We start from the raw sequence: 23,621 nt of genomic DNA on the forward strand, positions 1-23,621 counted from the left end.
TCCGCGCCGGGGGCTGACGCCGCTGCTCGCCCACCCGGCAGAGGCACTCGGGGCTGTCTCGAGAGCAGCTTCCAGGTCAGAGACCATAAAGGGAGATGGGCCCAGGGAACTTGGAAACCACAAACACCCTCCAGAGTCACCAGAAGAACTTTAAGATTAGGACCACAAGCCAGAAGCTTTGGGGTACCCTTCATTTTGGGTCGGTCATGCCAGGCTAAGCATTTCAAGCCCAAGAAACTCAGAGCCGCATTACAAGAAATTCAGCTTCTTCAGATGGCAAACAAATAATTGCAGTTGCAATGGCAGGTCCTCAGCTCCTAAGGAGGCACAGACCCACCCATCTGGGCTTTCCCCTCCACCCCCAGGACCCAGCAGAAGCTGGGGTGGGCTCTCCATGGCCGCAGTAACCCCGCTCTCACCTCGTTCACGGAGGGGAACCGTTCCGTCCCAGACTCCAACCCGCTGTCGCCGTCCTGCGAGTCCAGGGAGAGGCGACCTGGGAGCAGAGGAGAGACTGACCCGCGTGTTCGGGAGAGGGGGACGCAGCGATGATCAGGGCCACCAGCACCACTCACCTTCCATCACCCTGAAACCAGCCAAGCTGGAGTCGCTGCAGAGCCGCCCCGAATCCTGCAACACAAGGGGGTGTGTTGGACCGGAGGGATGTTCCCCAGCGCGTGGGGACACCCGGGCGTGGGGCCAAGGCCAGGCCAGCCCCAGCGGCTTCCACTGCAGCAGGGTTGGGAAACCAGGGGTGTCTCCGCTGCTGTGCCCACTGCCTCGGGAGGGTCTGCCCCGGCTCCAGCCAGGCTCCGGGAGGACGGCAGGACTCCTGAACCAGGGGTAACCCCATTAATTTCACGTACCATGGAGCCCCCAGTCTCCTGGAGGATTTTGAGCTGCAGCTGGCTGACCCTCCGGCGCGCTCCCTCGATCTGCTCCTCCACCTCGGTGGCAGGGTTTCGGCTGTACGCCTCGTAGAAGCGCTGAGCGGAGAGATGAGGGGGAACGCTCACACCGGCCCCAACCCCCCCGTAAGCCCCGTCCCACAAGGAAACGGGGCCGAGGAGGTTGGTGGGGTGATGGGCTGAAGCGTGCGTGGGTCACAGCGTGCTGCAAGGGCCGGGAAGGCAGGAAGCACCAAGGGCTGCTCCGCTGCGGCTCCGCAGAAGCAAAGAGCCGTGCCGCCACCGTACCTGTAACTCTGCCTCCTCCTGCCGCAGCATGTTGCGGAGAATCTGCGTCGCGTGCTTCTGGACTTCGGGGTCCTGCAATTTCGGATGGATGCAAAGAGGGCTGAGCTTTGCCTTCCTCCTGCCCACCGTGCCGGGAGGCGCGGGGACGGAGCGGGGCGGGAGCGCCGCGCGGTTTGGTACCTGCAGGGGTTTGGGGTCGGTGATGCGCTGTGGTGGAGGGAGCGGCGGCGGGGGAGGCGGCGGGGGACACGCGGGGGTGATGCGGGGAGCCCCCGCCACGCTGACGTCTTGCTGAGAACTGGAGAGCCCCACCGAAGGAGGGGGAGAGCCCAGGAGGGTCAGAGCGACGTAAGCACCGGCTGGAAAAATGTGGGAGTGGGAGAGGGAGGGTGAGAAAGGCTCCCATCATTCACTCTCTGACCCTAAAACATCCAACGGGCATCACGGCATCGGGGTGGGCACGTCCCTGTCCCTGTAAGCAGCCAGGCCACCTCTGCCATGGCAGGCGCTACCCTGGCCCACCCTGCAAACACTCACTGGAAGCACAGAGACAGGTTTTCCCACCTTTTTCCGAGAATCAAGACCTGCCCTTGGGTGGGATCTGGTGGCCTCCCGGGCTGGGGAGGAATGAGGTGCCCCTCTCTGCACTGCAAGGCTCGTGACCAAGGCTATAAACACTGATTAGTCTTTTAGGACCCTGCTATGAGGCAGACCATCACCCTGTGGGTGCAGGAGGTGGGGCCTGGCTGCTACCAATCTCCCTGATAACCTGATGGAAACGTGCTCCTGCACACTGGCGCTGCCTCCTCCCGTTTCACCCGCCCCAGCCCAGGCAGAGCACCCGGCCAGTGGGGACCAGGGCTGCCAGTCACCCTGGGGTGAGAAGGAGCCCCCGCAGTTCCCCAGCCATACTCACACTTGATTAACTTCACCACTTCGAGGTGCGAGCTGTTGGTCACCATCGTGCCGTTCACCTGGGAGAGGAGAAAGGGGGTCAGACAGGCTGGCGGGGGGGAGCGGGACACGTGGCCCCACGTGGAGAAGCAGCAGGGGGATGATGGGATGGGGATGCCTACCTTCACTATCCGGTCCCCCTCCTGCACCCCGGCTCTCATGGCTGCCCCCCCTGCGACACAGGGAGGAGAGACAGGCATCAGGAGGGCCGGAGGGGCAGCAAACGGAGCCAGGGGCTCCCCTCCCGCTGGTCCCAGATCGTCCTGGCACGGTCTGTGCAGCTATCGTCCTGCCGGGGCGGGGGGACACGGGGACCACCAGGCACGTGTTCCCCACGGGACGAGGCTGGTGACCGACCCCTGGGTGCTTTACGCACAACACCCACCACACCTTCAGCTCATGCCTTGGCCAGACAAGCCCTCCTCTGCTCACCCAGCCAGACCCCAGCCTCCTCCATCCGTTTTGGGATGGGAAGGGGGGGCCCCAACCTGCTTCCCACCATCTGGGTTGGCTCCAACACATCTACAGAGCCACCACGTGCCTGGATCCAAAGAGAGGAGCGGGGCCCAGGAAGAGCAGCACTGCTCTGCCTCCTCTCCCCCTGCCTGTAACAAAGCTCCCGAGGTTGGAATACAAGAAAAATTCGCTTTTCCTAAAGCCAAAACCAAGAGGAAAATGTTTCCATTAGGTTCAGCTCCAAGCCAAGGGCCTGAGACAACGGCAGCGAGCTCCTAGAGTGGAAAGTACGTTGGATTGTTCGGATTCTTTCGGCTTTAACAGTCTCGTTATTGGCAAACGAAGTGAACGGGGAGAGGGGGGACAGGACTCCGGGCTGTCCTGCACCTGGGGACCTCATCCCCGTCCCCCCAGCCAGCCCCGGGGCGAGGGGGCCGATGCGGGGGCTCCCCACGCAGCTCCAGTTGCAGGAGAGAGGCACTCCAGCCTTAACCTGCCCTAGAAACTCACAGCGTTTTCCCTTTCCTATATTCTCATTTTTCCTGGCTTTCGGGCTAGAGGGGGGGAAGGGGGAGGAGGTGGGAACATCCGCTGTAAAATAAGCAGCTCATTGTCTATTTAAATTGCTGCTCCAAGCCCTGCCACCCCGCAAAGTCATTATACAGCAAAACCGGCAGCGTCTCCTGCAGCAGCGCGCCAAGAGCAGCGAGCTGCTGAATCTGTGTTTACCCAGGGCTACAAAAGGGAATTCCCCACCCACCCGCCCGCCGTCAGCAGCTCCCCGGGTTGTACAAGGAGCGGGGAGAGCGTGGTGGTTTCGGGGAGCTTCCCCAAAACCGTCTCCCTTCTCCCCGCACCTATCGTGTCCTGCCCATCCTGGCTGATGCCACAGCGAGACCCCAAGCCAGCAAGGCTTAGGAAGGAAAACCCCTTTCTCCCATGTTTTCTCACAAGGCGCGTGGCTTTGAGTGGGTGAGGGGAGCCCCAAGACATCTTCTGCCCCCCTGCTGCCAGTGCCGGCCCCTCTCACCTGGCCGCACCGACTGCACCAGGACGACGCGGTCCCCGCTGACGGTGAAGCCGAAGCCATGCTGGTCCTTCTGGATGATGACGCAGCGCTGGACCAGACCTGGGGAGGGAGAGGAGGGAGAACCAGTGAGACTCCAAGGCTGGGGTGCGGCCGTGGCTTGTGGGGACCCCCCTGCTGCTCTCCGTTTCAGGGGCTGCGGTTCCTGCTGGCTCTCCTGAGCCAGAGCCCAGTGCGGAGCCCCCGGTGTCAGCCACCCTGCTGTCAGAACCCAAGGTCACGGCTAGTTCATCTTCACCCCACAAACCCCACGGTGATGTCCCTCCTTGGACCCCTTCTCTTGAAAACAGGGAGCCCTGGTGAGCACGGGCAGGGTGGGAAGAGCTCCCGGCTGCCGGAGCATCACCCCCGGCCCCGCTGGGCTGCTTTGCCGGCAGCCGGGGAAGGGTCCTGCCCTCCCCAGGCATGGGCAGCCTTGGCAGGGTGACTTTGGGTGCTGCAGAGGAGCACAGGAACCCTGTCCCCAAGGGCGCTGCAAGGACTGAGGCAGGTGGCAACGTGTCAAGAAGCTCCCTGGGCGGGTGGGGCTCTAAATGCAGCCCTCAAGTGCAAGAGAAGCAGAGGTGGGGACAGGAAAACTTACCTGTGGTTTCAGAGGAGTCGGAGGGCTGGCGGTGGTGCCCAGGAGACCTCCGCTCTGAAGACGAATCACCCAGGGAAGACAGGCTGCTTAACCTGGAGGAGGAGGAGGAGAGGTCAGTGAGGGGGACGGCTGGGAAGAGTCATTGTCCAGCCATGGCTGGGACCGGGGACGAAGCCATCCTCCGGCCACGGCTGGGACCGGGGACGAAGCCATCCTCCGGCCATGGCTGGGACCGGGGACGAAGCCATCCTCCGGCCACGGCTGGGACCAGGGACGAAGTCATCCTCCGGCCATGGCTCCTTCTTGGGCTCAGGGAAAACACATGCATGGAAGGCGATGGCAGCCAGCCCAGGCGAGTGCTGCCCGTCCCTCCAATTGCCTGTCCCCAAACCATAACGGGAAAAGGCTCCTGTCCCTTCACCACCCCAGGGCTCCAGAAGAGACCCCACTCGGGGCCAGGACCCCGCGGTCCCGCGTTTGCTGGCAGAGAGGAGCGGCAGGGGCTGCCCGGGGCTCGGGGGGCTCGGGGAGAGCAGCGACGGCGGCAGGCGAGGGGAGAGATGCGTCATGCAGCGCAGACAGGACGGAGCTCGGCGGCAGGTCTTTACCAGGCTTCGATGGGGCTGCGAGACATGCAGCAGCGAAGGATGGGTGAGAGAAAGACAGACAGACAACAGGCAGTTCCTTTAAGGCCCTGCCCTCTTGCTGAGCCTCCCTAGTCCTGCAGCGAGGCTTTGGATGCTGGATGGGTGTGTGGGCCGGGGCTTTCTGTGCATCAAAGGGGGGGCACATCCCCTCGCTGCCAGGCTGGAAGGACTGCGATAGGAAGGGGGGGCCTTATCTGCACCACTCTTTTTAGCCCTGGTGTTTATTCTCCAGCTAACAGGGGTCTGGAGAAGTCAAGACTGGGCAGCCATCCCTGCAAACACTGCCTGAACAAGCTGGCGTGGGCAGGAGACCCACGAGCTGCAGCCAGAGGGAACAGCATGCCAGGGCAGCCCCCAGCCTTTACCCCTCCTCGGGGGCCTGACTCTGCCCCCAAACCCAGCTCCATCCACCAAACGAGGGCCCTGGAGCGCTGCCTCCCCTTCCCCGTGCCCCTCCACGACCCCTTGCCATCCCAGCGATGACAGCCCGCCTCTGCTGTCCTGTCTCTCCTCCTCCCAACCAAACCAGCCACAGCTCTCCCTCTTTGGGGCAGGGCTGGAGGGGTCGGAAAGCAACGGGAAGAGCGGAAAAATGAAGGTGCTCTCAGCGGGAAGAGCAGCCGGGATGTCTGCCTCACAGCCCGAAGGCTGCGGTGAAGCGAGGGTGCAGGATGAGAGCACAAGCAGCCCCGTCCCTAGCCCTGCTTACCTGGGCAGGTGAGGCTGCCTCTTGCTGCCCGGTCGGCTGCCGGGGAGGACAGAGACAGGTGGCGGTGAGAGGTGGCACAAGGGACACCCGGAGGACAGCGGTGCAGGGGCGGGGGGGTGGAAGAGGAGACAAACAAATCAAGAGGCAGAGGTGTGACACACGGCACAGCGACAGCACGCTTACGCCCCTCGGGGAGGGTGGCGGGACCCAAAACCACCTCCCTGCGCCCGGCACGGCCTCGCAGCGCCCACCAGGCTCGGGGCAGGATTTGCCTTTGCCGGTGCAAATCCTTCTCCCGGTTTCACACCCTCCTCTGTATGATGGGGAGGGGGAGGCATCGTCCCTCGGGCAGGGGGGCTGCCTGGAGGAGGGCTGGAGGAAGCACAGGGGGGTGTCTCCTGGGCAAGCATCCCCCCCACCTGCCTAAAATAACATCCTCAGCAAACCCAGCCCGGTTCCGTTGCAGGACCCAGAAGCCAGGCGAGACTCTCAGCCCTTCGTGGCGGGGTTGAGCAAGAGGGTGTCCCCCCAAAACCACCCTACAGGGATGCAAAGTCGGAGCCCACAGCAGCGTAAACCCAACAGCCCCGCTGCTGTAGCGGCTCCTGAGGCGCAACAGCTCCCTGGCTCCTTCCCCGCTCCGGGAGATGAATATTCAGGAACACCTCATTTAAGGTTGCCTGGACAATCCTAACTGCGACCTGGCCTGCACAACCGTTATGCCACAGCCTCTAATTTACTCGATTATAACCCTCGCTTGCCGAAGTGGGGGATAAAACAGGACCTCGGCGTGAAGGAGCCCAGGCATGATGAGGGCTGCGGAAGGGGGGACATGGCCGAAGCATCCCAGTGGCTTCCCCAGGAGCTGGGGGCAAGGGCGGGGCCGGATCCCCCGCCCCATCGCAGAAGCAATCCAAGATGGGGACCGGCACCTTTGTCGGTCGAAGGGTGGGTGCAGGATTAACCCTGCGGGATTACCCGGCAGCCAGGCGGAGGGTGCTCGGGGCAGGTCAGACCCGCCGCTTATCCAGGCCAAGGAAGGATCGGCTCCTCTTTCCGCATCGCCCCAGATGCCAGGACTTACGGCGCTGCTGCACGGCGCGACAGTCGTTAAGCCTCTTCGTTAGGCGAAGCTAACGGGTTAGTTAGGGTCCCGGTGCCAGGACCACGCGCGGCTGAGCCCCCAGCCCGGCCAGGAGCCCACCAGTCCAACACCAGTGCCGCGCTGGGGAGATGCCAACCCTGCTCCCGTGGCAGGAGCCCGTTTCCACCCCGCTCGAAGGAGCCGGGCCAGCGCTGGCTTATTGCCGTCTAAAAGAGTAGTTTAATTCGGCTTTGCATAAGCTCCTTCCTAATTGACTTACAGACAGCCAAAACACGCCATTGTAAACCAAACGCTGCCAGCTCGATGGAGACCTGACCCCGGCACCTGCTTCCAGCTGGGGAAGCTCCTTTCGGTGCCCGGAAAGATCAGCCCTCCAGTTATCCTGAAAATTTTAACTCCAGAGCCCTCGCACGACGCTGGAATCCTGCACCCTCGACTCACCCACTCCCAGCGCTGGTACCAGCCTCCAGACCGGTACCTGCAGCCCCATCCTACGCGCTACCCTCGGAGGTTTCTTCTCTGAGGTTATTTTCGCTGATTTTTGGCTACTTTCAGTTTAAATCACGGCTATTTGCTTTTCGTGAACGCACGACGGGAGCAAGATGCTCTGCGTAACCTGCCTGCGACAGGGGGCAGGACGGGAGAGGGCAGGGCACCGTGGGCGTCCCAGCCAGGGGGTGGTGGGCCCAGGCAAGGGAGAAAAAATGGAAAACCAAGCAGGAAAAGAAAATCATTACGCACGCTGAAGAGCAAAGCACAGCACGGGCCACCTCGGGAGCCCACGCAGAGCAAACACCACAATTAAAAGATTAAGAGAGGAACGGGATCAAATCCTCGAGGCGGGTCAGCCTCCAGCCGAAGCTCTCGCTGAGACCAGGAGCTTTATTTTTACTTTTTTTCCCTCCCAGGTCTCCCAACGGCTGCTTCCTGCGAGCTCCGGGGATGAGAAAATATTTTAGGGACAGCCAGAGCCCGCACCGGCACACCTGCAAACCCGCTGCCTCTTGAGGTGAGCGGTTCGTCAGCAGGAAAAGTTAAAAAAAAAAAACAACAAAAAAAGAGAAATATATATGGAAAAAGAAAAAAAAGCAGCGAAAAAAAAAAAAACCCAACTTGAAAAGGGAAATCAGTGTCTTTGTGGGATGCCTCTTGCAATTGAGTCATTGCTTCCACCGCAGCCCGATGATACGGTCTGCACTGCTGGTAGCACCAGGATTACCCGACATCTCCCGTGCCAAACCCGGCCGCTCTCCCGGGCCACAGCCCTGCAGACGGTTTCACATACTGGTATTCTGGGGACAGGAAGGAAGGAATTTCAGCTAAAAAGAAAAAAAATTAAAAAAAATTATGATTCAGCTTCCTCCCCTTCCCCCTCCCCGCAGCATGGCAGAGGGAAAACGCGCTGGAAAACGCGTCCAGCCCCGACGCTCCTCTCGCTGGAGCGGCTCCAGCCTTGCAGCGGAAAGCCGAGGATGCGCATCTCCCGGGGACGCCCCTCCGCATCTCTCCCCCCCTCCCGCCCCCCCCAAGCCCCCAGCCTTGGGAAGCGGGCTGCGTGTCCGTGTGTCCCCCGGGAACGCTCGCTGCTGCGGAGGGCTGCCGGGGACGGAGGGGTTGAGGTGCAAAGCCGCCCGCTGCTCCTGCTCCGCCGCGCCGACCCATGCGCTGCTGCACGATGACGCAGCGGGGAAGCTTGTAATTATGCGTCTGCGTCTAAGTTTGCACGGCGAGGCAGATTTAAACCTTGCTAGGGTGTTGCTAGCAAATGAAATAAAGCGGTTTGAGGGGGGGGGGAAAATCATTTCTCGACATTTTTGGCCGCCTGCAGACACAGCTTGCGACGACACCCCCCCGCCCCCCCGCCCCGTCCCCGAGGAGATCTGGTTTTCTTCTCATCTTTTCCCACACGAGAGCGCACAACAGGTTTCCGACTCCCAGCCGGCAAAGCACGTCAGAGCCCGCTTCAAGCGCGGGACAAGAGCAGCCCTCCGGGGACTTTTGGCCGGTGTTGGATCAAGAGCCCGGTGCCTCCGTCCCCGCCGTACCGACCCCGGCGCGTTTTCCAGGCTGCCACCCAGTTCCTCCTTCCCGGCAGCAGAGCCGGGACCTCCGACGCGCCGCCAACCCCAGGGGTTCGGCAGGGCCGGGGCAGCACCGGCGGCAACGCGGTGGCCGGCCGAGACCCGGCGCGTCCCGGTGGCACGCAGGCTACGTGCGAGTGCCAAGCCACCCTGCAGCTGCTGCCCGTCCGCCCGCAAATCCACGAGGCTGGAGTCATCCCGGATCCATCTGGGGTTTATGCAGCAAAGCTTTTTCCTTCTCTCTCTCTTTTTCTGCTTATATTTTTTTTCCAAGGGAGAAAAGCAAAGCCTCAGCCCTCAGGAGGCGGCTGGTAGCAAATTTCATTTTGCAAATCAGATGCAAAAGTCCCGCGTACACAGCAAACTGAATTGAAATCCCCGGATTCCTCCAGCAACTTTGTTGCAGCGGACAGGGGATTCTGCAAAAGCTTTGTTTAAATTAAGACTTTTAATTAAATAGGAGGGGGGGGGGAAATTAACACGACGAGCACAGCAGCCCTGGTTGTTTAATGGCGCAGCAGACTCCATTCCCCACATTTCTAATTGTCTGTGTGCTGCAAATTTTTGCAATGCCTATTCCCCACGGGGAGGAACGGAGGCTGAGCGCGGGGACAGCTGCGATTTCGGGCAGCCAGTCGGTTACGCAAAATCTGTTGGGGTTTCGCAGTCGCGATGCCTGCCCGGCTCGCCAGGGCCGGGGTCCCCCTGCACCGCTCTCCCCCCCACCCACGGCCCCGGCAGCCCCTACAAGTGCGGAAGGGAGACCCTAAACAACCCCGACTCCGCTCCCGGAGGCGACTGTGGGAGGTCCTGAGTGGGATTAGACCCAAAAAGGGCCGGAGACCAGAGTGCTCTGCCCAGCAAAGACCAGCAAGAGCTGGGGAAGAGCAAGGAGGGGCTGTGGGAGTCAAGGCGGGAGGCGAGGAAGGGGCGAGCAAGTATTTACGCCTCGATTAGATGAAGTTTGCAAAGCGCTTTGCGCACGCCCTCTGCTACAGAAACAGGTATCGTGACCGCTACCAGCAAAGTTAGGCCACACCAGCAGCAACCCCGCGCACCAAAAGCCCTTTCCTCCCGTAAAACTGTGTTTTAAAAAGCGTGCGCGGTCCTTTTCCCTCCCCACCTGCAAGAAAACCACGGCGTGGGAGGGTGGAGGGATTGCGATGGGGAAAGCGGAGCCGGGATGCAAATTCCCCACCAAGGAAGATGCGGTTCACATGCAACGGCGGGGCCCAGCTTTTCCGGGAACGCTCAGCAAGACGGGCAAGGACCGCGAGCGGCTCCCAAGAGCTCCCGGTGCTGGGCAGTGTAATCATTAACGGTGCCACTCATCTCCTGGAAAACACAGACTGGCAGATCTGGTTTGTCCAGCACTGACGGCGCATTTGGGGTGCGAGATCTGCAGCAGCGAGCGAGATATGGAATAACCTATCCCGAAGGGACGTTTTCTCCTTGACCTTCCTCCTAACTAAAAGCCACGCAACCCTGCAGCGGGGAAGGTCGCGCCTCTTCCCACCGGCGCAGCTCGAGAGTGGCCGCTCTCAGGATGCTTTCCTCCAGCCTCCCCGTGGGCTACGATTAAAACCGTGGCAATACAAGAGGTTGGAGAGTGGCGACTAAACCCACGGACGAGTCGCGTCCCCGCAGCTGGACGGCGCTCGCTGGTGATGCACAGCTCCTTCTGCATCTCCTAACACCAGAGGAGGAAGAGCTATACTGGTTTGCACTGGTCTGCCGCTCCTAGGAGCCTGCCTGCTTGCTCCCTGGGCATCGATGGGCTGCAGGGACCGGTGGGCAGAAGCCCTACGCTGAAGTCACTGTTTGCTTGGTGGTGCAGGTGGGCAGGGACTGCCGGAGGGGTTTAAAGGGGGAGAAGTCCTCACATTAACCCATTTTGAAGTAATTTTTGTTGCTGAAGAGCCGTGCCACCCAGCAACGGGTGACTCCCGGCTCAGCCAGGGCACTTCAGGCGCCTGACCTTAAAGAGCAGAGGAAACCACGGCTATTTAAAGAGCAGAGAGAAGACTTAAGCCCAGTAATGACGCCCCACAGCTCCCCGAGGTAGGGAAGTCGGGCAGCGAGGCTTATGCAGCACATCCCCGCTCTGACACGCCGCTGGGACCTGATCCTGCCGCTTCCTCGCCCGGGATGGGAGCGAAATTCAGCAGTTCCTTAATTTCTACTCCGGAGGGGCTTGCTGTCAACAGGCAGCGCCTCGTCGCCGGCCTCATGGCCGGGGTCGCCGGCTAATTCAGAGTTACACAGAGGTAAAGCGCGGCGGGGTGCACTTGTGCTCCTGCCTCGCACACACGCTCTTTCCCCCAAACCAAGAGGCAGCGGCTCAAAGGGCTCGATGGCGACGGAGGTGGGAATACGCCGCTCGTCCTGCCAAGGAACGCACCAAAGTGCCCTCCGTGCATCGCTGCGCCAAGAGCCCGCGTTCAGCATCTACGATGCCGGCGGCCAGGGACGTCTCCAGCGGCCGCAGCGTCACAGCCGCCCCCAAACACCCCGCATCGGCTTCTTCTGGGGCACGGGGAGCCAAAAGAAAACCTTGTTTTCGGCAAAAAGCCAGGCCGGCGGCACAAATGGGCGAGATCCACGTGGAGTAGACGCTGTCGGATCCCTGTGGCAGCACCACGAGCCCGGCCGTGCCAGGGACACGAGGAAGCTCCTCACCCTGCGGCAGGGCAGCCACAATCCGCTTCCGTCCCTCGAGTCACCCCAAAAGCAAATGGGGGTTCTTCTGGGGTTACTCCCCCGGCTCGCATCCCCCCTGCCACGCCACGCTTGCACCCGGGACACGGATGCCAAGAGGGGTCCAAGCTGGCCGCCGAGGAGCGAGGTGCCCGTTTCCAGCTCCCAGGCGAGCGCGGACCTCCATCGTCTCGTGCCCGGCGCGAGGAAGGCGCAGGCAGTGCTGCCCACCTGCGACCACCCTGTCTGGAGAAGGGTGGGGGGCCACGAGCGGGACCCCCAGCGGCCTCTTGCCCCCCATCTCCGGGGCAGAAGGCAAACACGTCCCGCTGGTGTTTAATTAACTTAATTACCCACGAGGAGCTGAGCCCTGGTGAGGATAAGACCCCAGCGGCGCACCCCCAAACCCCAAAAGCCCACCTGAAGAAATTTTGGGTTAAAAACACGGTTATTTGGGGCAAAACGCTCCCGCTGCACACGGGGAAAGATATTTAACAGCGCAGGGAGCGAAGCCGGGTGTTTTCCCATTTCAGCCACGTTTTCCCACTGGTGGGATGTGGGTTGGTTTGGGGGCGGGGGGGGCGGTTTTTTGGGGGGAGGGGGGACACACCACACACAGCATAAATCTGGTCTGAGCATCGCAGTGGGACGGGATGGTCTCGTGGCGATGGGGGGGCTGGGATGTGGGGGGACAGGGACGGCTAGGACCCCCTCCTTCCCCCTCCCCCGCCCCCCCAAACCCCACAACCCTAGAGGCGGCGTCCTGCCCTCCCCAAAACACCAGAGTTTCACCCCAAAACCGCCGCTTTTCCAGAGGGGACCCTCCGGCTGCGGCGGCGGGGGGGGGGGGTGGGGGTCTCCCCGCCCTCCCAGCCCCTCTCCCCCCGCTGACAGCCGCCCCCAGGCCGCGGTGGGCTGCGGGCCCCCCGCCCCGCTGTCCGTCCCCCCCCGCCCCGGTCCCCCCGTACCTGTCGAGGGCCTGCGGAGGCCGCACGCTCATGGTGCCTCGCCCGCGGCCCCTCGGCGGTCAGGGCCCGGGGAGCCGCCGCCCCGCTCCGGCCGCCACCATCGCCGGCGGCCCCGGCGGCCTCGGCGGGGCCCGACCCCCCGCTCCGGCGTTGATCCCGGCTCGGTTAGGCTCGGCTCAGCGGCGCGGCAGCCCCCGACCCGCCCGGCGGCGCTGGGGGCCGGGCCGAGGGAGAGGCCTACGCCCGCTCCCAATCCCCGGGCTCGCCCGGCCCCCGCCGCCGCCGGGCCGAGGGGGCAGCGCCGGGCGCGGGGGAGGGAGGGAGCGGGGCGGGGGGGACGCGGGGACACCCGCGGGGACGGCGTGGGTGGGGGGACCCGGGTGGGGGGGACACACACGGGGACAGCGTGGATACGGGGGGACCATGAGGGCAGCGTGGGTGTGGGGGGGACCCGTGGGTGGGACCCATGGGGGGACTCTGGTGTGGGGGACCATGAGGGCAGCGTGGGTGTGGGGGGGACCCGTGGGGGGGACCCATGGGGGGACTCTGGTGTGGGGGACCATGAGGGCAGCGTGGATGTGGGGGGGACCCATGGGGGGACCTGGGTGTGGGGGATCATGAAGGCAGCGTGGGTGTGGGGGGACCCAGGCATGGGGGGACACAGGGACAGTGTGGACGTGGGGGGACCCATGGGGAGACAGCAGGGATGTGGAGGGACCCATGGGGGGACACGGGTGTGGGAGACCCACAGGGACAGTATGGATGTGGGGGGACCCAGTGGGAGACCCAGGTGTGTGGGGGACACAGGGAGACCTGGATGTGGGGGACCCACAGGGAGACCTGGGTGTGGGGGGACCCACGGGAACAACATGGATGGGGGGGAGACCCACAGGAGACCTGGGTGTGGGGACCATGAGGACAGCGTGGATGTGGGGGTATCCATGGGGACACCTGGGTGTGGGGGACCCACAGCAAGACTTGGGTACAGGTGACCCACGGGAACACCCAGGTATGGGGGACCCGTGGGGACAGCAGGGATGTGGGGGACCCACGGGAACACCCAGGGGTGAAGGGACCCACAGCCTCAGTACTGGGGATCCCCAGACACAGCTGGGGTACGGGGGGATCCCCCACAGCCTGTCATTGGGGACCAGCATGTGGCCGGGGTCTGCTGGGACCCCCTATCCCAGCCCTGCTGTGGGGGGACCCACAGACACAGCCCAGTTATGGGGGTCCCACCTGTACCCCAGTTGTGTGGGGGGCCTCAGACACAGCTTGGATTTGGGGGGCACAAGGCTTTGTGAGAGGACGTGGGGGATCACCCCCTGAGATCCCACCGAGGGGTGCCTCACGAGGAGCCCCCCCAAACCCTCACCACCCCTTGAGTACCCCCAAGTGCCCTGTGCCGCAAGGGGGGGACCAAGGGGGTCCCCAAAAGGGAAAGCGAGGCGCTTTCCCCCACTCCTGCTCCCGCAGATTTCCCAGCACGAAAAACATGGAAAAGTGAAAATGAAAATGAACTGTTTTCCGGAAATCCCCGGGAGTGAGTGGCAGCCACCTGGCTCGTCCCCCCGCACCCCAAATCCCGGAGCCCACACCACCTCCTGCGGCCAAATCGGCTTTTGGGGGACCAGCCCGCCCTGCCTGCGCCCCCCTGCGCCGCCGTCCCCCCAAAATCCTCCTTCCCGGGGGTGTCTGGGGTCATGGACGTGGCCTCCCCTCCACAGTGACGGGGGCTTTGGGGTGCCACCGATTTTGGGGTGCCACCTGGGGCGAGAACAGCCAGACCCCTTTCTGCAAACTGATTTATTGGGGGGGGGGCGCCAGTTCCTGCCCTTGGTACAGGCAGGGACCCGACGGCTGGGGGGGGCGAAGGGCTGAGCCTGGGGGCCGCAGGGGGACCCCAGACCCAGTGGGGGGGCTCAGCCAGACCCCGTGGGTGGGGCTGGGGATGCTGGCTGCATCTTGGGGTGCTGCAGGGTTGGGATGGGGGGGGATGAGGGGGTGCCATGGCTACCCCCCCACCCCCAAATGCAGAGCCTGCCCTAGGATGGCTGGAGGGACCAGCCAGGGGGCTGGGGGGATGCAAAGGTGCTGGCTGGGAGCACCCCACTCTTTCCTGCCCCCCTACCCTCGAGCTCCAGCTTCACCCCAGGGCAGCTCTGTGCAGCGGTGGCACCACGCCGGCCTTCCTCCTCCTCCTCCTCCTCGCCTTCCTTCCCAAGCTGGGATGAGGGGGGCTCCGGCACCAGCCCCCTGGCCACGAGCGGGAGCCCGGGGAAGGCTCTGGGGGAGAAGCTGGGGTGCAGGTGCACCGATGTGGGGAGCCCCGCGTGGCCGGGGTCCCCCGGCTGGGGGGGCAGCAGCGGTGGGGGGCAGCTGGGTGGGGCCAGGATGTGGGGGAAGGTGGCCCAGGTGGGTGCGGGGGTGCCCAGGGCCGGCAGAGGTGGGGGGAAGGCAGCCAGGCGGGGCGCCTCCTCTGGGACCCCCAGACAGCAGCAGGACCCCCCCAGATATGGGGGGGACGCGGAGCCGAGGCCTGCGGGCAGCAAGAGACGGGAACGCCGTGAGCGCGGCCAGCAGCAGCACGGCCGAGCCGGGGGTCACGGCGAGGGGAGCAGGCAGCACCCCGGGGTGCTCCGGCCGGTCCGTTCTCCCCTGGCCTCAGCACCCTTTGGGTGGGTGCCCCGTCCTCTCTCCCAGCCGCAGCCACTGGGTGCTGCTGTGGGACCGGCAACGGCGGCATCCCTGCCTGCGCTGGGGCTGCGGGCAGGGCCCTCCTGCCTGCGCCGAGGGCCCCGAGCCCCACCGTGCCCCGCACCCCCAAAAACCCCGGCACCCGCTGCTCTCCTCCACCCGGCAGCCCCCGGCCCTGCCCGTCCCCTGCCCGTGCAGGCAGCAGCGTGCCGGCGCCTGTGACACCAGCAGGCCCCACACTTACGGGTCCCGGTGGTGGCCGCCCTCTTCTCCACAACATCGGGGTGCTGGGGACCCCGATGCCAGGCCAGCAGCTCCACCGGCACCCGCCGGCTCAGCAACACGCTCGGCACCAACTGGGGTGGGGGGTATGAAAAGGGGATGTGGCAGCACCGGGAAAGGGCAGCCTGTCCCCAGGGGTGTCCCCAACCGGGGTCCCCGGGATCCCCTACCTGGCTCGGAATGGCGGGGGTCGCGGCGGGGGGGCGGCACGGCAGCGAGGACGGGCAGCGGGCGTCCCACGGCGGGCAGCTGAGGAAGATGAGTTTGCTGAAGTTAAACTTGTAGGTAAAGCGTTTGCCCTTGGTCTTGTGCAGGATGTGCTTGTTGTAGTAGTACCTGGGGGGGGGGGAGTTGGGGGGGGTGTTAACAGACAGACGGACAGACACCAGAGCCGAGGGGACCCCCGGGATGGCGGATGCCCCCCTGGTTCCCTGTGACACCTGAGGGCCCGGCTCAGCTTGTCGTAGTTCATCTGGGGTTTGCATTTTCTTCTCCCCCAGAGCCGAGCCACCTCCTCGGGGTCCTTGATGACGAACTCCCCGCACTCGCCCTGCTGCCAGGCGATGACATGGCGAAACTCCTCTTTCTGCAGCAGCTCCAGGATGAAATGCCAGAGCTGGATCTGCCGGGAGCCGGGGCTCGACTCGGCTTTGCACGCCCAGGCGGGGAAGGCCAGGCCTGCGGGGCGAGCGGAGGGAGCTTAGGGCTCTCCGGGGGGGCATCACCCCAAGGTCCTGCTCCCCGCCGAGGCAGCTGCTTTTTAGCTCCGGGGAGGATGGTGATGAGATCCGTGCCCCATCCCGGAGTGGCTGTGGGTCTGCAAAGAGGGGCCGACCCTGGGTGCAGGCGGGGAGGAAAGCAGGGGGCTGAGGGTGGGCCCTTCACCCCTTCCCTCCCGCAGGCTTCGCCCCCCTCGCCGGGCTCCGCTGGGCGCTCACCTGGTACCCAGCAGGAGCTGGGCAGGACGGGCAGCCCCCGGGGCAGGCAGCCACACTGCATCCTCCGGCCTGCGAGCAGAAAGCAGAGGAGCCCTGCGGTCAGCACCCAGCGCCCGGGATGCAGCCCTGCACTGGGGATGCACCCTGCACCGGGGGATGCACCCAGCACCGGGGGTCGCACCTGCACCGGGGGATGCACCCAGCACCGGGGGATGCACCCAGCACTGGGGGATGCACCCTGCACTGGGGGGATACACCAGCACCGGGGGATGCACCTGCACCGGGGGATGCACCCAGCACCAGGGGGTCGCACCCAGCACCGGGGGATGCACCAAGCACAGGGGGGTCGCACCCAGCACCGGGGGATGAACCTGCACCGGGGGATGCACCCTGCACTGGGGGATGCACCCAGCACCGGGGGGATGCACCCAGCACCGGGGGTCGCACCCAGCACTGGGGTCGCACCCAGCACCAGGGGTCGCACCCAGCACTGGGGTCGCACCCAGCACCGGGGGGTCGCACCCTGCACCGGGGGATGCACCCAGCACCGGGGAGATGCACCCAGCACCGGGGGTCGCACCCAGCACCGGGGGGATGCACCCAGCACCGGGGGGATGCACCCAGCACCGGGGGTCGCACCCAGCACCGGGGTCGCACCCAGCACCAGGGGTCGCACCCAGCACCGGGGTCGCACCCAGCACCGGGGGTCGCACCCAGCACTGGGGTCGCACCCAGCACCGGGGGTCGCACCCAGCACCGGGGGATGCACCCTGCACTGGGGGATGCACCCAGCACCGGGGGATGCACCCAGCACCGGGGATGCACCCTGCACTGGTGTCGCACCCAGCACTGGGGTCGCACCCAGCACCGGGGGTCGCACCCAGCACCGGGGATGCACCCTGCACTGGGGTCGCACCCAGCACCGGGGGTCGCACCCAGCACTGGGGTCGCACCCAGCACCGGGGGTCGCACCCAGCACTGGGGTCGCACCCAGCACCGGGGGTCGCACCCAGCACTGGGGTCGCACCCAGCACCAGGGGATGCACCCTGCACTGGGGTCGCACCCAGCACCGGGGGTCGCACCCAGCACTGGGGTCGCACCCAGCACCAGGGGTCGCACCCAGCACCGGGGTCGCACCCAGCACCGGGGGTCGCACCCAGCACCGGGGGTCGCACCCAGCACTGGGGTCGCACCCAGCACCGGGGGTCGCACCCAGCACTGGGGTCGCACCCAGCACTGGGGTCGCACCCAGCACCGGGGGTCGCACCCAGCACTGGGGTCGCACCCAGCACCTGGGGTCGCACCCAGCAGTGGTACGTGACCTCCCCGACACGGAAAAACCCAAAACTCCACCATCCCTGACGGCTCCCCGCGGGGTCCCAGAGGTGGGAGACCCCGGCCCCCCCACCCCACTCACCTCAGCCCCGCCGGGGGGTCTTCCCGGGTGGGAGCTGCTGGGCCGGAGGAGCCCTCTGAGGGTCTCGGGGAGCATCACCTGGGTTATAAAGGGAGGGGATGGGTTACGCGTAAATCTGCTTAAACCCCGGCAGGGAGGAGAGGAGAGGCTGCGAAGGAGAAAGGGGAGCGGAGGGTCGGGGTACAGGGGGGGGGCTCGGGGGGGGTCCCTGCCCGGTGGCGGCAAAGGAGCTGCCGCCGAAACCCCGGTTGGTTCATGCCCCGTGGACTGCAGGTGCCCAGAGGTGGGCGCTTCCCCCCCTGCCCCCGTTTTATCCGAGCGTGATTCCAGATTCAGCCAAAAAAATATGAAAATAAAAGCGATGGGAGCTTTTTTACGCAAAGAAAGAGAAGGGGCCGGGGGCCGGCGGCTCCCCCCTTGCCCGAGCGGCCGCGGTGCTTCCCCGGCCCCGTGGCCCAGCCAGGTAAATACAAACGGGGCGATTTGGGATATTTGGATTGGAGGGGGAGGGAAAACAGGGAGAGCAGCGGATCCAAAGGGCAGGAGGCCGCGAAGCCCCCCCCCCCCACCGCCCCCGCGGGCTCCGGCAGCGATGGAAAAGCTTCGTGCCCGTTTACTTTCCCCTCTCCTCATTTGCTTGCCTCGCCTCGTTTATTCTCTGTCTCTTATTAGCGAAGGCCTCGACGCCTCTTTCAAGTCTCTGGTGTAGGGTGGGGGGTCTGGGGTCCCCGTGAGCCCCGCGGAAGCTGCTGAGCCCCGGGGGGTGTTTTCCTGGGGTGCCCCATCTCTGGGTGAGGGTCCCCCACCCTGGATTATGGGGAGAGGAGCTGAGTGGGGACCACAGACATGGTGGGGGGGGGTGTGTGTCTCCAAATCAGGGCAGGGGGTCCCCACTGCCCTGCTGCGGGGGTGGGCAGAGTGCCAGGATGCCTGGGCCCCCCCCAGGACAGGGGAGGGGGACAGCGCGGGGGGGGGGGGTTGCAGGGGAGTGTTTGGGGCTCATCCCGCAGGGTTGGCTGTCCGGGCTGGGATTTGGCCGGGTTCCTGCCCCTTATCTCTCCCAAATCCCGCTCCAATCTCCTTAGCCAGCCCCCCCGCCCCCCCCCCCCCGCCCCAGTCCTGGGGGGGACATCGCCACCCAGGCAGGCAGAGGTGAAGGGCCTGTTTGTTTAAAAGCATTTAATGCTATTAAAACAAGCGGATTAGGGAGCATCAGAATAGCCAGGAGCTGGGGGGGGGACCCCAACGGGGCTGGGGGGGGGCCCAGATCCCAGGGCTCATCCCAGGTATGGGGCAGGGGAGAGGGGCTGCCTCATGGTGGGGACACAGCAGCACCGCAGCCACCCTTGGTGGGACGTCACCCCACCATTTCCCGGGGCCGGGAGCCCCCCCTGCTGCAGGGTCCAACCCCCACCCTGGTGGGGGGTCCCATCCCGGGCTCGGAGCATCCTCTGATGCTCACGCTGGTTTCCCCGTTCCCTCCCCGGCTCGTTCCCACCCTTTGGCCTCCTGGGACTGTGGGATTTAAAAGGTTTCAAAGAGAAACCCTAACCAGGCTCGGGGGTGGGGGGGAGGATGACAAGGGGATGAAGGTCACATTGGAAAATCACAACCCTGGAAACACCCAGGCGAGGGGCTGATGGGGGACGCCAGGGGGCTGGGCTGGTCCCAAGGCATGCCGCATCCTGGAGCAGTGGCATTGCCTGTCACCCGTTGGGTCCCGTCCTGTATCCCAGGGCTGGACAGAGCCCATCCCAGGATGCGATACATCCACCCTGGGGCTGGATACGGCCACCCTGGGGCTGGAAATGGTCATCCTGGGGCTGGAAATGGTCATCCTGGGGCTGGATATGGCCATCCTGGGGCTGGATATGGCCATCCTGGGGCTGGAAATGGTCATCCTGGGGCTGGATACGGCCATCCTGGGGCTGGATACGGCCACCCTGGGGCTGGATACGGTCACCCTGGGACTGGAAATGGTCATCCTGGGGCAGGATATGGCCATGCTGGGGCTGGAAATGGTCATCCTGGGGCTGGATACGGCCACCCTGGGGCTGGAAATGGTCATCCTGGGGATGGAAATGGTCATCCTGGGGCTGGATATGGCCATCCTGGGGCTGGATATGGCCATCCTGGGGCTGGAAATGGTCATCCTGGGGCTGGATACGGCCATCCTGGGGCTGGATACGGCCACCCTGGGGCTGGATACGGCCACCCTGGGGCTGGAAATGGTCATCCTGGGGCAGGATATGGCCATGCTGGGGCTGGAAATGGTCATCCTGGGGCTGGATATGGCCATGCTGGGGCTGGAAATGGTCATCCTGGGGCTGGATATGGCCATGCTGGGGCTGGAAATGGTCATCCTGGGGTTGGATATGGCCATGCTGGGGCTGGAAATGGTCATCCTGGGGTTGGATATGGCCATGCTGGGGCTGGAAATGGTCATCCTGGGGCTGGATATGGCCATGCTGGGGCTGGATATGGCCATCCTGGGGCTGGAAATGGTCATCCTGGGGCAGGATATGGCCATGCTGGGGCTGGAAATGGTCATCCTGGGGCTGGATATGGCCATGCTGGGGCTGGAAATGGTCATCCTAGGGCTGGAAATGGTCATCCTAGGGCTGGATATGGCCATCCTGGGGCTGGATATGGTCATCCTGGGGCTGGAAATGGTCATCCTGGGGCTGGATATGGCCATGCTGGGGCTGGAAATGGTCATCCTAGGGCTGGAAATGGTCATCCTGGGGTTGGATATGGTCATCCTGGGGCTGGAAATGGTCATCCTGGGGCTGGAAATGGTCATCCTGGGGCTGGATACGGCCCATCCCAGGGCTGGATATGACCCATCCCAGGGCTGGAAATGGTCATCCTGGGGCTGGAAATGGTCATCCTAGGGCTGGAAATGGCCATCCTGGGGTTGGATATGGCCATCCTGGGGCTGGATATGGCCATCCTGGGGCTGGATACGGCCCATCCCAGGGCTGGAAATGGTCATCCTGGGGCTGGCCGAGCTGGGCACCAGGGGAGAAGCGGGCATTGGATCCAGTCCCTGACCATGGAGCTCTTGCGGCCGCTGTGAGGCGCAGGGCTGGGATTTGGGCTGGGATATCATCAGCTTCATCCCCCAAGCCCAGCCCTAATCCTCAAAGCTCTTTGGGGTTTTCCCTCACTGCCTAAATCTTCTTTGGAGCCGTCAGCAAGCGGGGGCTGGTGCAGGGGCCCCGGCCCTGAGCAAAGAGGGTGAAACCCCACCCTTGAGTTGGTGAAATTGGTGAAAATGGAGAACAAGGCCCGTTCCCTGCCTGCAGCAAGCCCTGCCTGCAGCAAACCCTGCCTGCAGGCAGAGGCGGAGGCACGGGGCAGCCTCGGGAGCACGAGGCCGGTGACCCCGAGCATCCGCAAAGGGACATCCCAGCACGTGGGTGGGAGCCGTGGGGGGAAAGCGGGGCGTTGGGCGCACTGGCCGTGCCCCGGGCCCGCTCCGGTGCCATCGTGGCGGGCATCCAACCCACGCCGGGAGCAAGAGGGGCTTCCGAGGGGTGCCGGGACCCCATGGCTGTCGCAAAGGAAGGGCTCGCAGTGCCTTTCCCCGGAGCGGCCGCGCTGGATCGCTTGGGGGGGGTCTCCTACCTCCCGCCGGCGCCCGGCGTCCGTCTCGCCCGCGCGCTCCCCGCCTCTGGCGCGCCCGGCCCGATGCATTTCACCGCCTTAGGGTCACTTAAAATGAAAACCCAGTCCTGCTGCGCTCGCTCCCGGGAGGGCGGCTGTGGCTGCACAGGCGACTGCGTTAACCCCTCACCAGCCGCGGGCTGCCGGCCACTGCCGTCACCGCCATCCTCCTCCTCTTCTTCCTCAGCCCCGGTCCCTGCGTGTGATGGGGATGCAGCTCGCTGTGCACCGGTCCCTCCCTATGGGAGACCGGGGGGGCACCCATGGGGACAGCCGGGAAAGGCACCGAGCGCCTTGGCCAGCAGCACCAGCGGGGTCCCACCGAAGCAGCAGGGACCTGGCAGGGATCTTTTGGCCAGGATGGGGCTTCACCAGCCCCGGAGGCCTCTGGAAAACCCTTCCAGAGCCACGCACGAAGCCCAGGGGCACCAAAAGGGCTGGGATCCCATCCCTGCCATCCAGGGGAGCGGGTGATGCTGGGCAGTGGGAAAGGCCATGGGACCCTCCCCAGTTTATCTCCTCCAGCGGCACAAGGTCATGTCCAAGCCGGGAGGGATTTGGCTGCGGGGAAAAGCCGGGACCTGAAGGGGAAGGCTGGGTGAGGAGGGGGTGAGGGCACAGAGCCCCCTTCATCTGGCACGGGGACAAGCCCCACTCGGCTCAGCCATCCCGGGAAGCCGGCGGTGATGGAGGGGAGCCGCATCCCTCCCCGCGTGCTCCGCTCTGCCCGGAGCCGGGGAACTAAATCCCGGGGCTGTTTGCTGGTTAAATCAAGCGAGGCTAACGCGATGGAAAGCAATACAGGCCAGGGAGGGTGACTGACGGATGGGGACGGGGTGGGAGAGGCGGGCACGGGGGATGGCTGCGGGGGTCCCGTGTGGCTGCTCGTCCCCTTGGGAGTCACAGGGACACTGCAAAATCGAGTTGTCCGGGCCCACATCGCCCAGGCATCAGGACCGGAGGGAAAATCCCCTGTCTCTCGGTGCCACATCTGCATCCCGACGGCCGCGCAGCTCGGCCGGTGCTGAGACCCCCCCCGTCCCAGCCAGGCGCGCGCCTCCCCGGCTGGCTCCCACCGGGATGCACCCACGGCACCCCCCCGGCGCTCGGGCTGGGCTTTGCCCGCTCCCAGCCGGCACAGCTCTGCCGGCAGCGCTCCTGCCCGCGGCCCGAGCCCAGCCGGAGCCAGCCAGACGCGCCCTGGCAGCGCGGAGGCCGGGTGGAGCCGGCGAGTGTTTCTTGCCGATCCAGGAGCTCGCTGCGAATCCCGCAGGGCGTAGCCGGCTTGCGGCTGCCCACCCATTGCGACACCGTCAGCCATGGCGGCGCGGTGCCAGGGCCTCGGGCGCCGAGCGCTTTGCCTACCAAAGAGCCGGGCGAGTTCCCGCTCCTTTGCTTTCCCTCCTCGTAATGGGGAGGAAGGGCCCGGGCGGCTCGCTATCTGTTCAGACTTGAACGTCTGGAGCGCACCGGGAGCGAGCGAGCGGGATGGGGAGGCGGCAGTGCCGGTGCCGGACCCCCAAGACACCGTGTCCCGGCACCCCGAGCGCAGCTTCCCCCTGCCCGCTGCACCGGCACAGAGCCGGGGGATGCTCCCAGTCCAGCCCCCGGCATCTCGCCGCGGATAACCCCAACCGCCGGCAGCCCACCGAGTCGTCCCCGTCTCCCCCGGGACGGGGCTGCAAAGCGCGAGCCGGGATCGATAAGTCGTTTCTCACGGGTTAATCCCCTTCCCCACCCCCCCCACCCCCCCACTGGGAGACCTCACAAATTAAAATAATAATAAGATGAGGTTGGGTGAGAAGGGGGGAAAGCAAGAGATGGGTCAGGCGTGGGGAGCCGGGCCGAGGGACGGCCGCGGATGCCGGCGGCCGAGCCAAGGGGTTGGGGTGGAGGCGAGCGGCCGAACCCGGGGAGCAAGGGGGGGAATGAAAAGAAAAAGGGAGAAGCAGGATGAAAAGGGAAGGAGGAGGGAAGGGACGAGCAGAGGGGGCTCATCTAAGGATGACGGATGAGGGATGAGGATGAGGGTTGGGATGAGAGGGGCAGATCAAGAGCGAGAGGATGCAGCGAACCGGAGACGGGGAGAGAGGAGGGAAGGCAGAATCGGCAGAAAAAGGATAAAAAAGCAAGA

At 64.8% G+C, this 23,621-nt stretch overlaps 2 protein-coding genes across 9 annotated transcripts in view; both read right to left on the minus strand.

Annotated features, from left to right (window-relative positions):
* Positions 1 to 12,759, minus strand: part of ARHGEF11 (Rho guanine nucleotide exchange factor 11) — a 25,751-nt gene extending 12,992 nt beyond the window's left edge. For 3 of the 8 annotated variants that reach the window (XM_064475157.1, XM_064475162.1, XM_064475155.1), the window contains exons 1-11: positions 12,484 to 12,759; positions 5,633 to 5,668; positions 4,277 to 4,368; positions 3,637 to 3,735; positions 2,273 to 2,322; positions 2,113 to 2,170; positions 1,377 to 1,555; positions 1,197 to 1,268; positions 867 to 986; positions 576 to 630; positions 420 to 496 (exon numbers count right to left, since the gene is read on the minus strand). In XM_064475157.1, the coding sequence (XP_064331227.1) occupies positions 420 to 496; positions 576 to 630; positions 867 to 986; positions 1,197 to 1,268; positions 1,377 to 1,555; positions 2,113 to 2,170; positions 2,273 to 2,322; positions 3,637 to 3,735; positions 4,277 to 4,368; positions 5,633 to 5,668; positions 12,484 to 12,515 (870 nt within the window). In that variant the 5' untranslated portion in view covers positions 12,516 to 12,759. The remainder of the gene's footprint in view (positions 1 to 419; positions 497 to 575; positions 631 to 866; positions 987 to 1,196; positions 1,269 to 1,376; positions 1,556 to 2,112; positions 2,171 to 2,272; positions 2,323 to 3,636; positions 3,736 to 4,276; positions 4,369 to 5,632; positions 5,669 to 12,483) is intronic. The other 5 variants (XM_064475158.1, XM_064475156.1, XM_064475163.1 and 2 more) reach the window with 3 other exon arrangements.
* A 1,769-nt stretch (positions 12,760 to 14,528) lies between these two features.
* Positions 14,529 to 16,461, minus strand: LOC135317971 (ETS translocation variant 3-like protein). The gene is made up of 5 exons (XM_064474710.1): positions 16,401 to 16,461; positions 15,903 to 16,140; positions 15,633 to 15,798; positions 15,425 to 15,536; positions 14,529 to 15,022 (listed from the first exon to the last, which is right to left on the minus strand). The coding sequence occupies exons 1-5, from the start codon at positions 16,459 to 16,461 to the stop codon at positions 14,529 to 14,531; spliced, it is 1,071 nt and encodes a 356-aa protein (XP_064330780.1).
* Between the last annotated feature and the right edge of the window lie 7,160 nt (positions 16,462 to 23,621).

This window comes from Phalacrocorax carbo, chromosome 28, assembly GCF_963921805.1.
Source record: "Phalacrocorax carbo chromosome 28, bPhaCar2.1, whole genome shotgun sequence".
In the NCBI taxonomy this organism is placed as follows: domain Eukaryota; kingdom Metazoa; phylum Chordata; class Aves; order Suliformes; family Phalacrocoracidae; genus Phalacrocorax; species Phalacrocorax carbo.

Coding starts and splice junctions, on each gene's coding strand:
- LOC135317971 (XM_064474710.1), bottom strand. CDS start 16,461: ATGCAGTGTGGCTGCCTGCCCCGGGGGCTGCCCGTCCTGCCCAGCTCC. Junction 15,799..15,902: donor AAGCTGAGCCGGGCCCTCAG/GTGTCACAGGGA, acceptor CCCCCCCCCCAG/GTACTACTACAACAAGCACA. Junction 15,537..15,632: donor CCCCCGCCATTCCGAGCCAG/GTAGGGGATCCC, acceptor CCCCCACCCCAG/TTGGTGCCGAGCGTGTTGCT.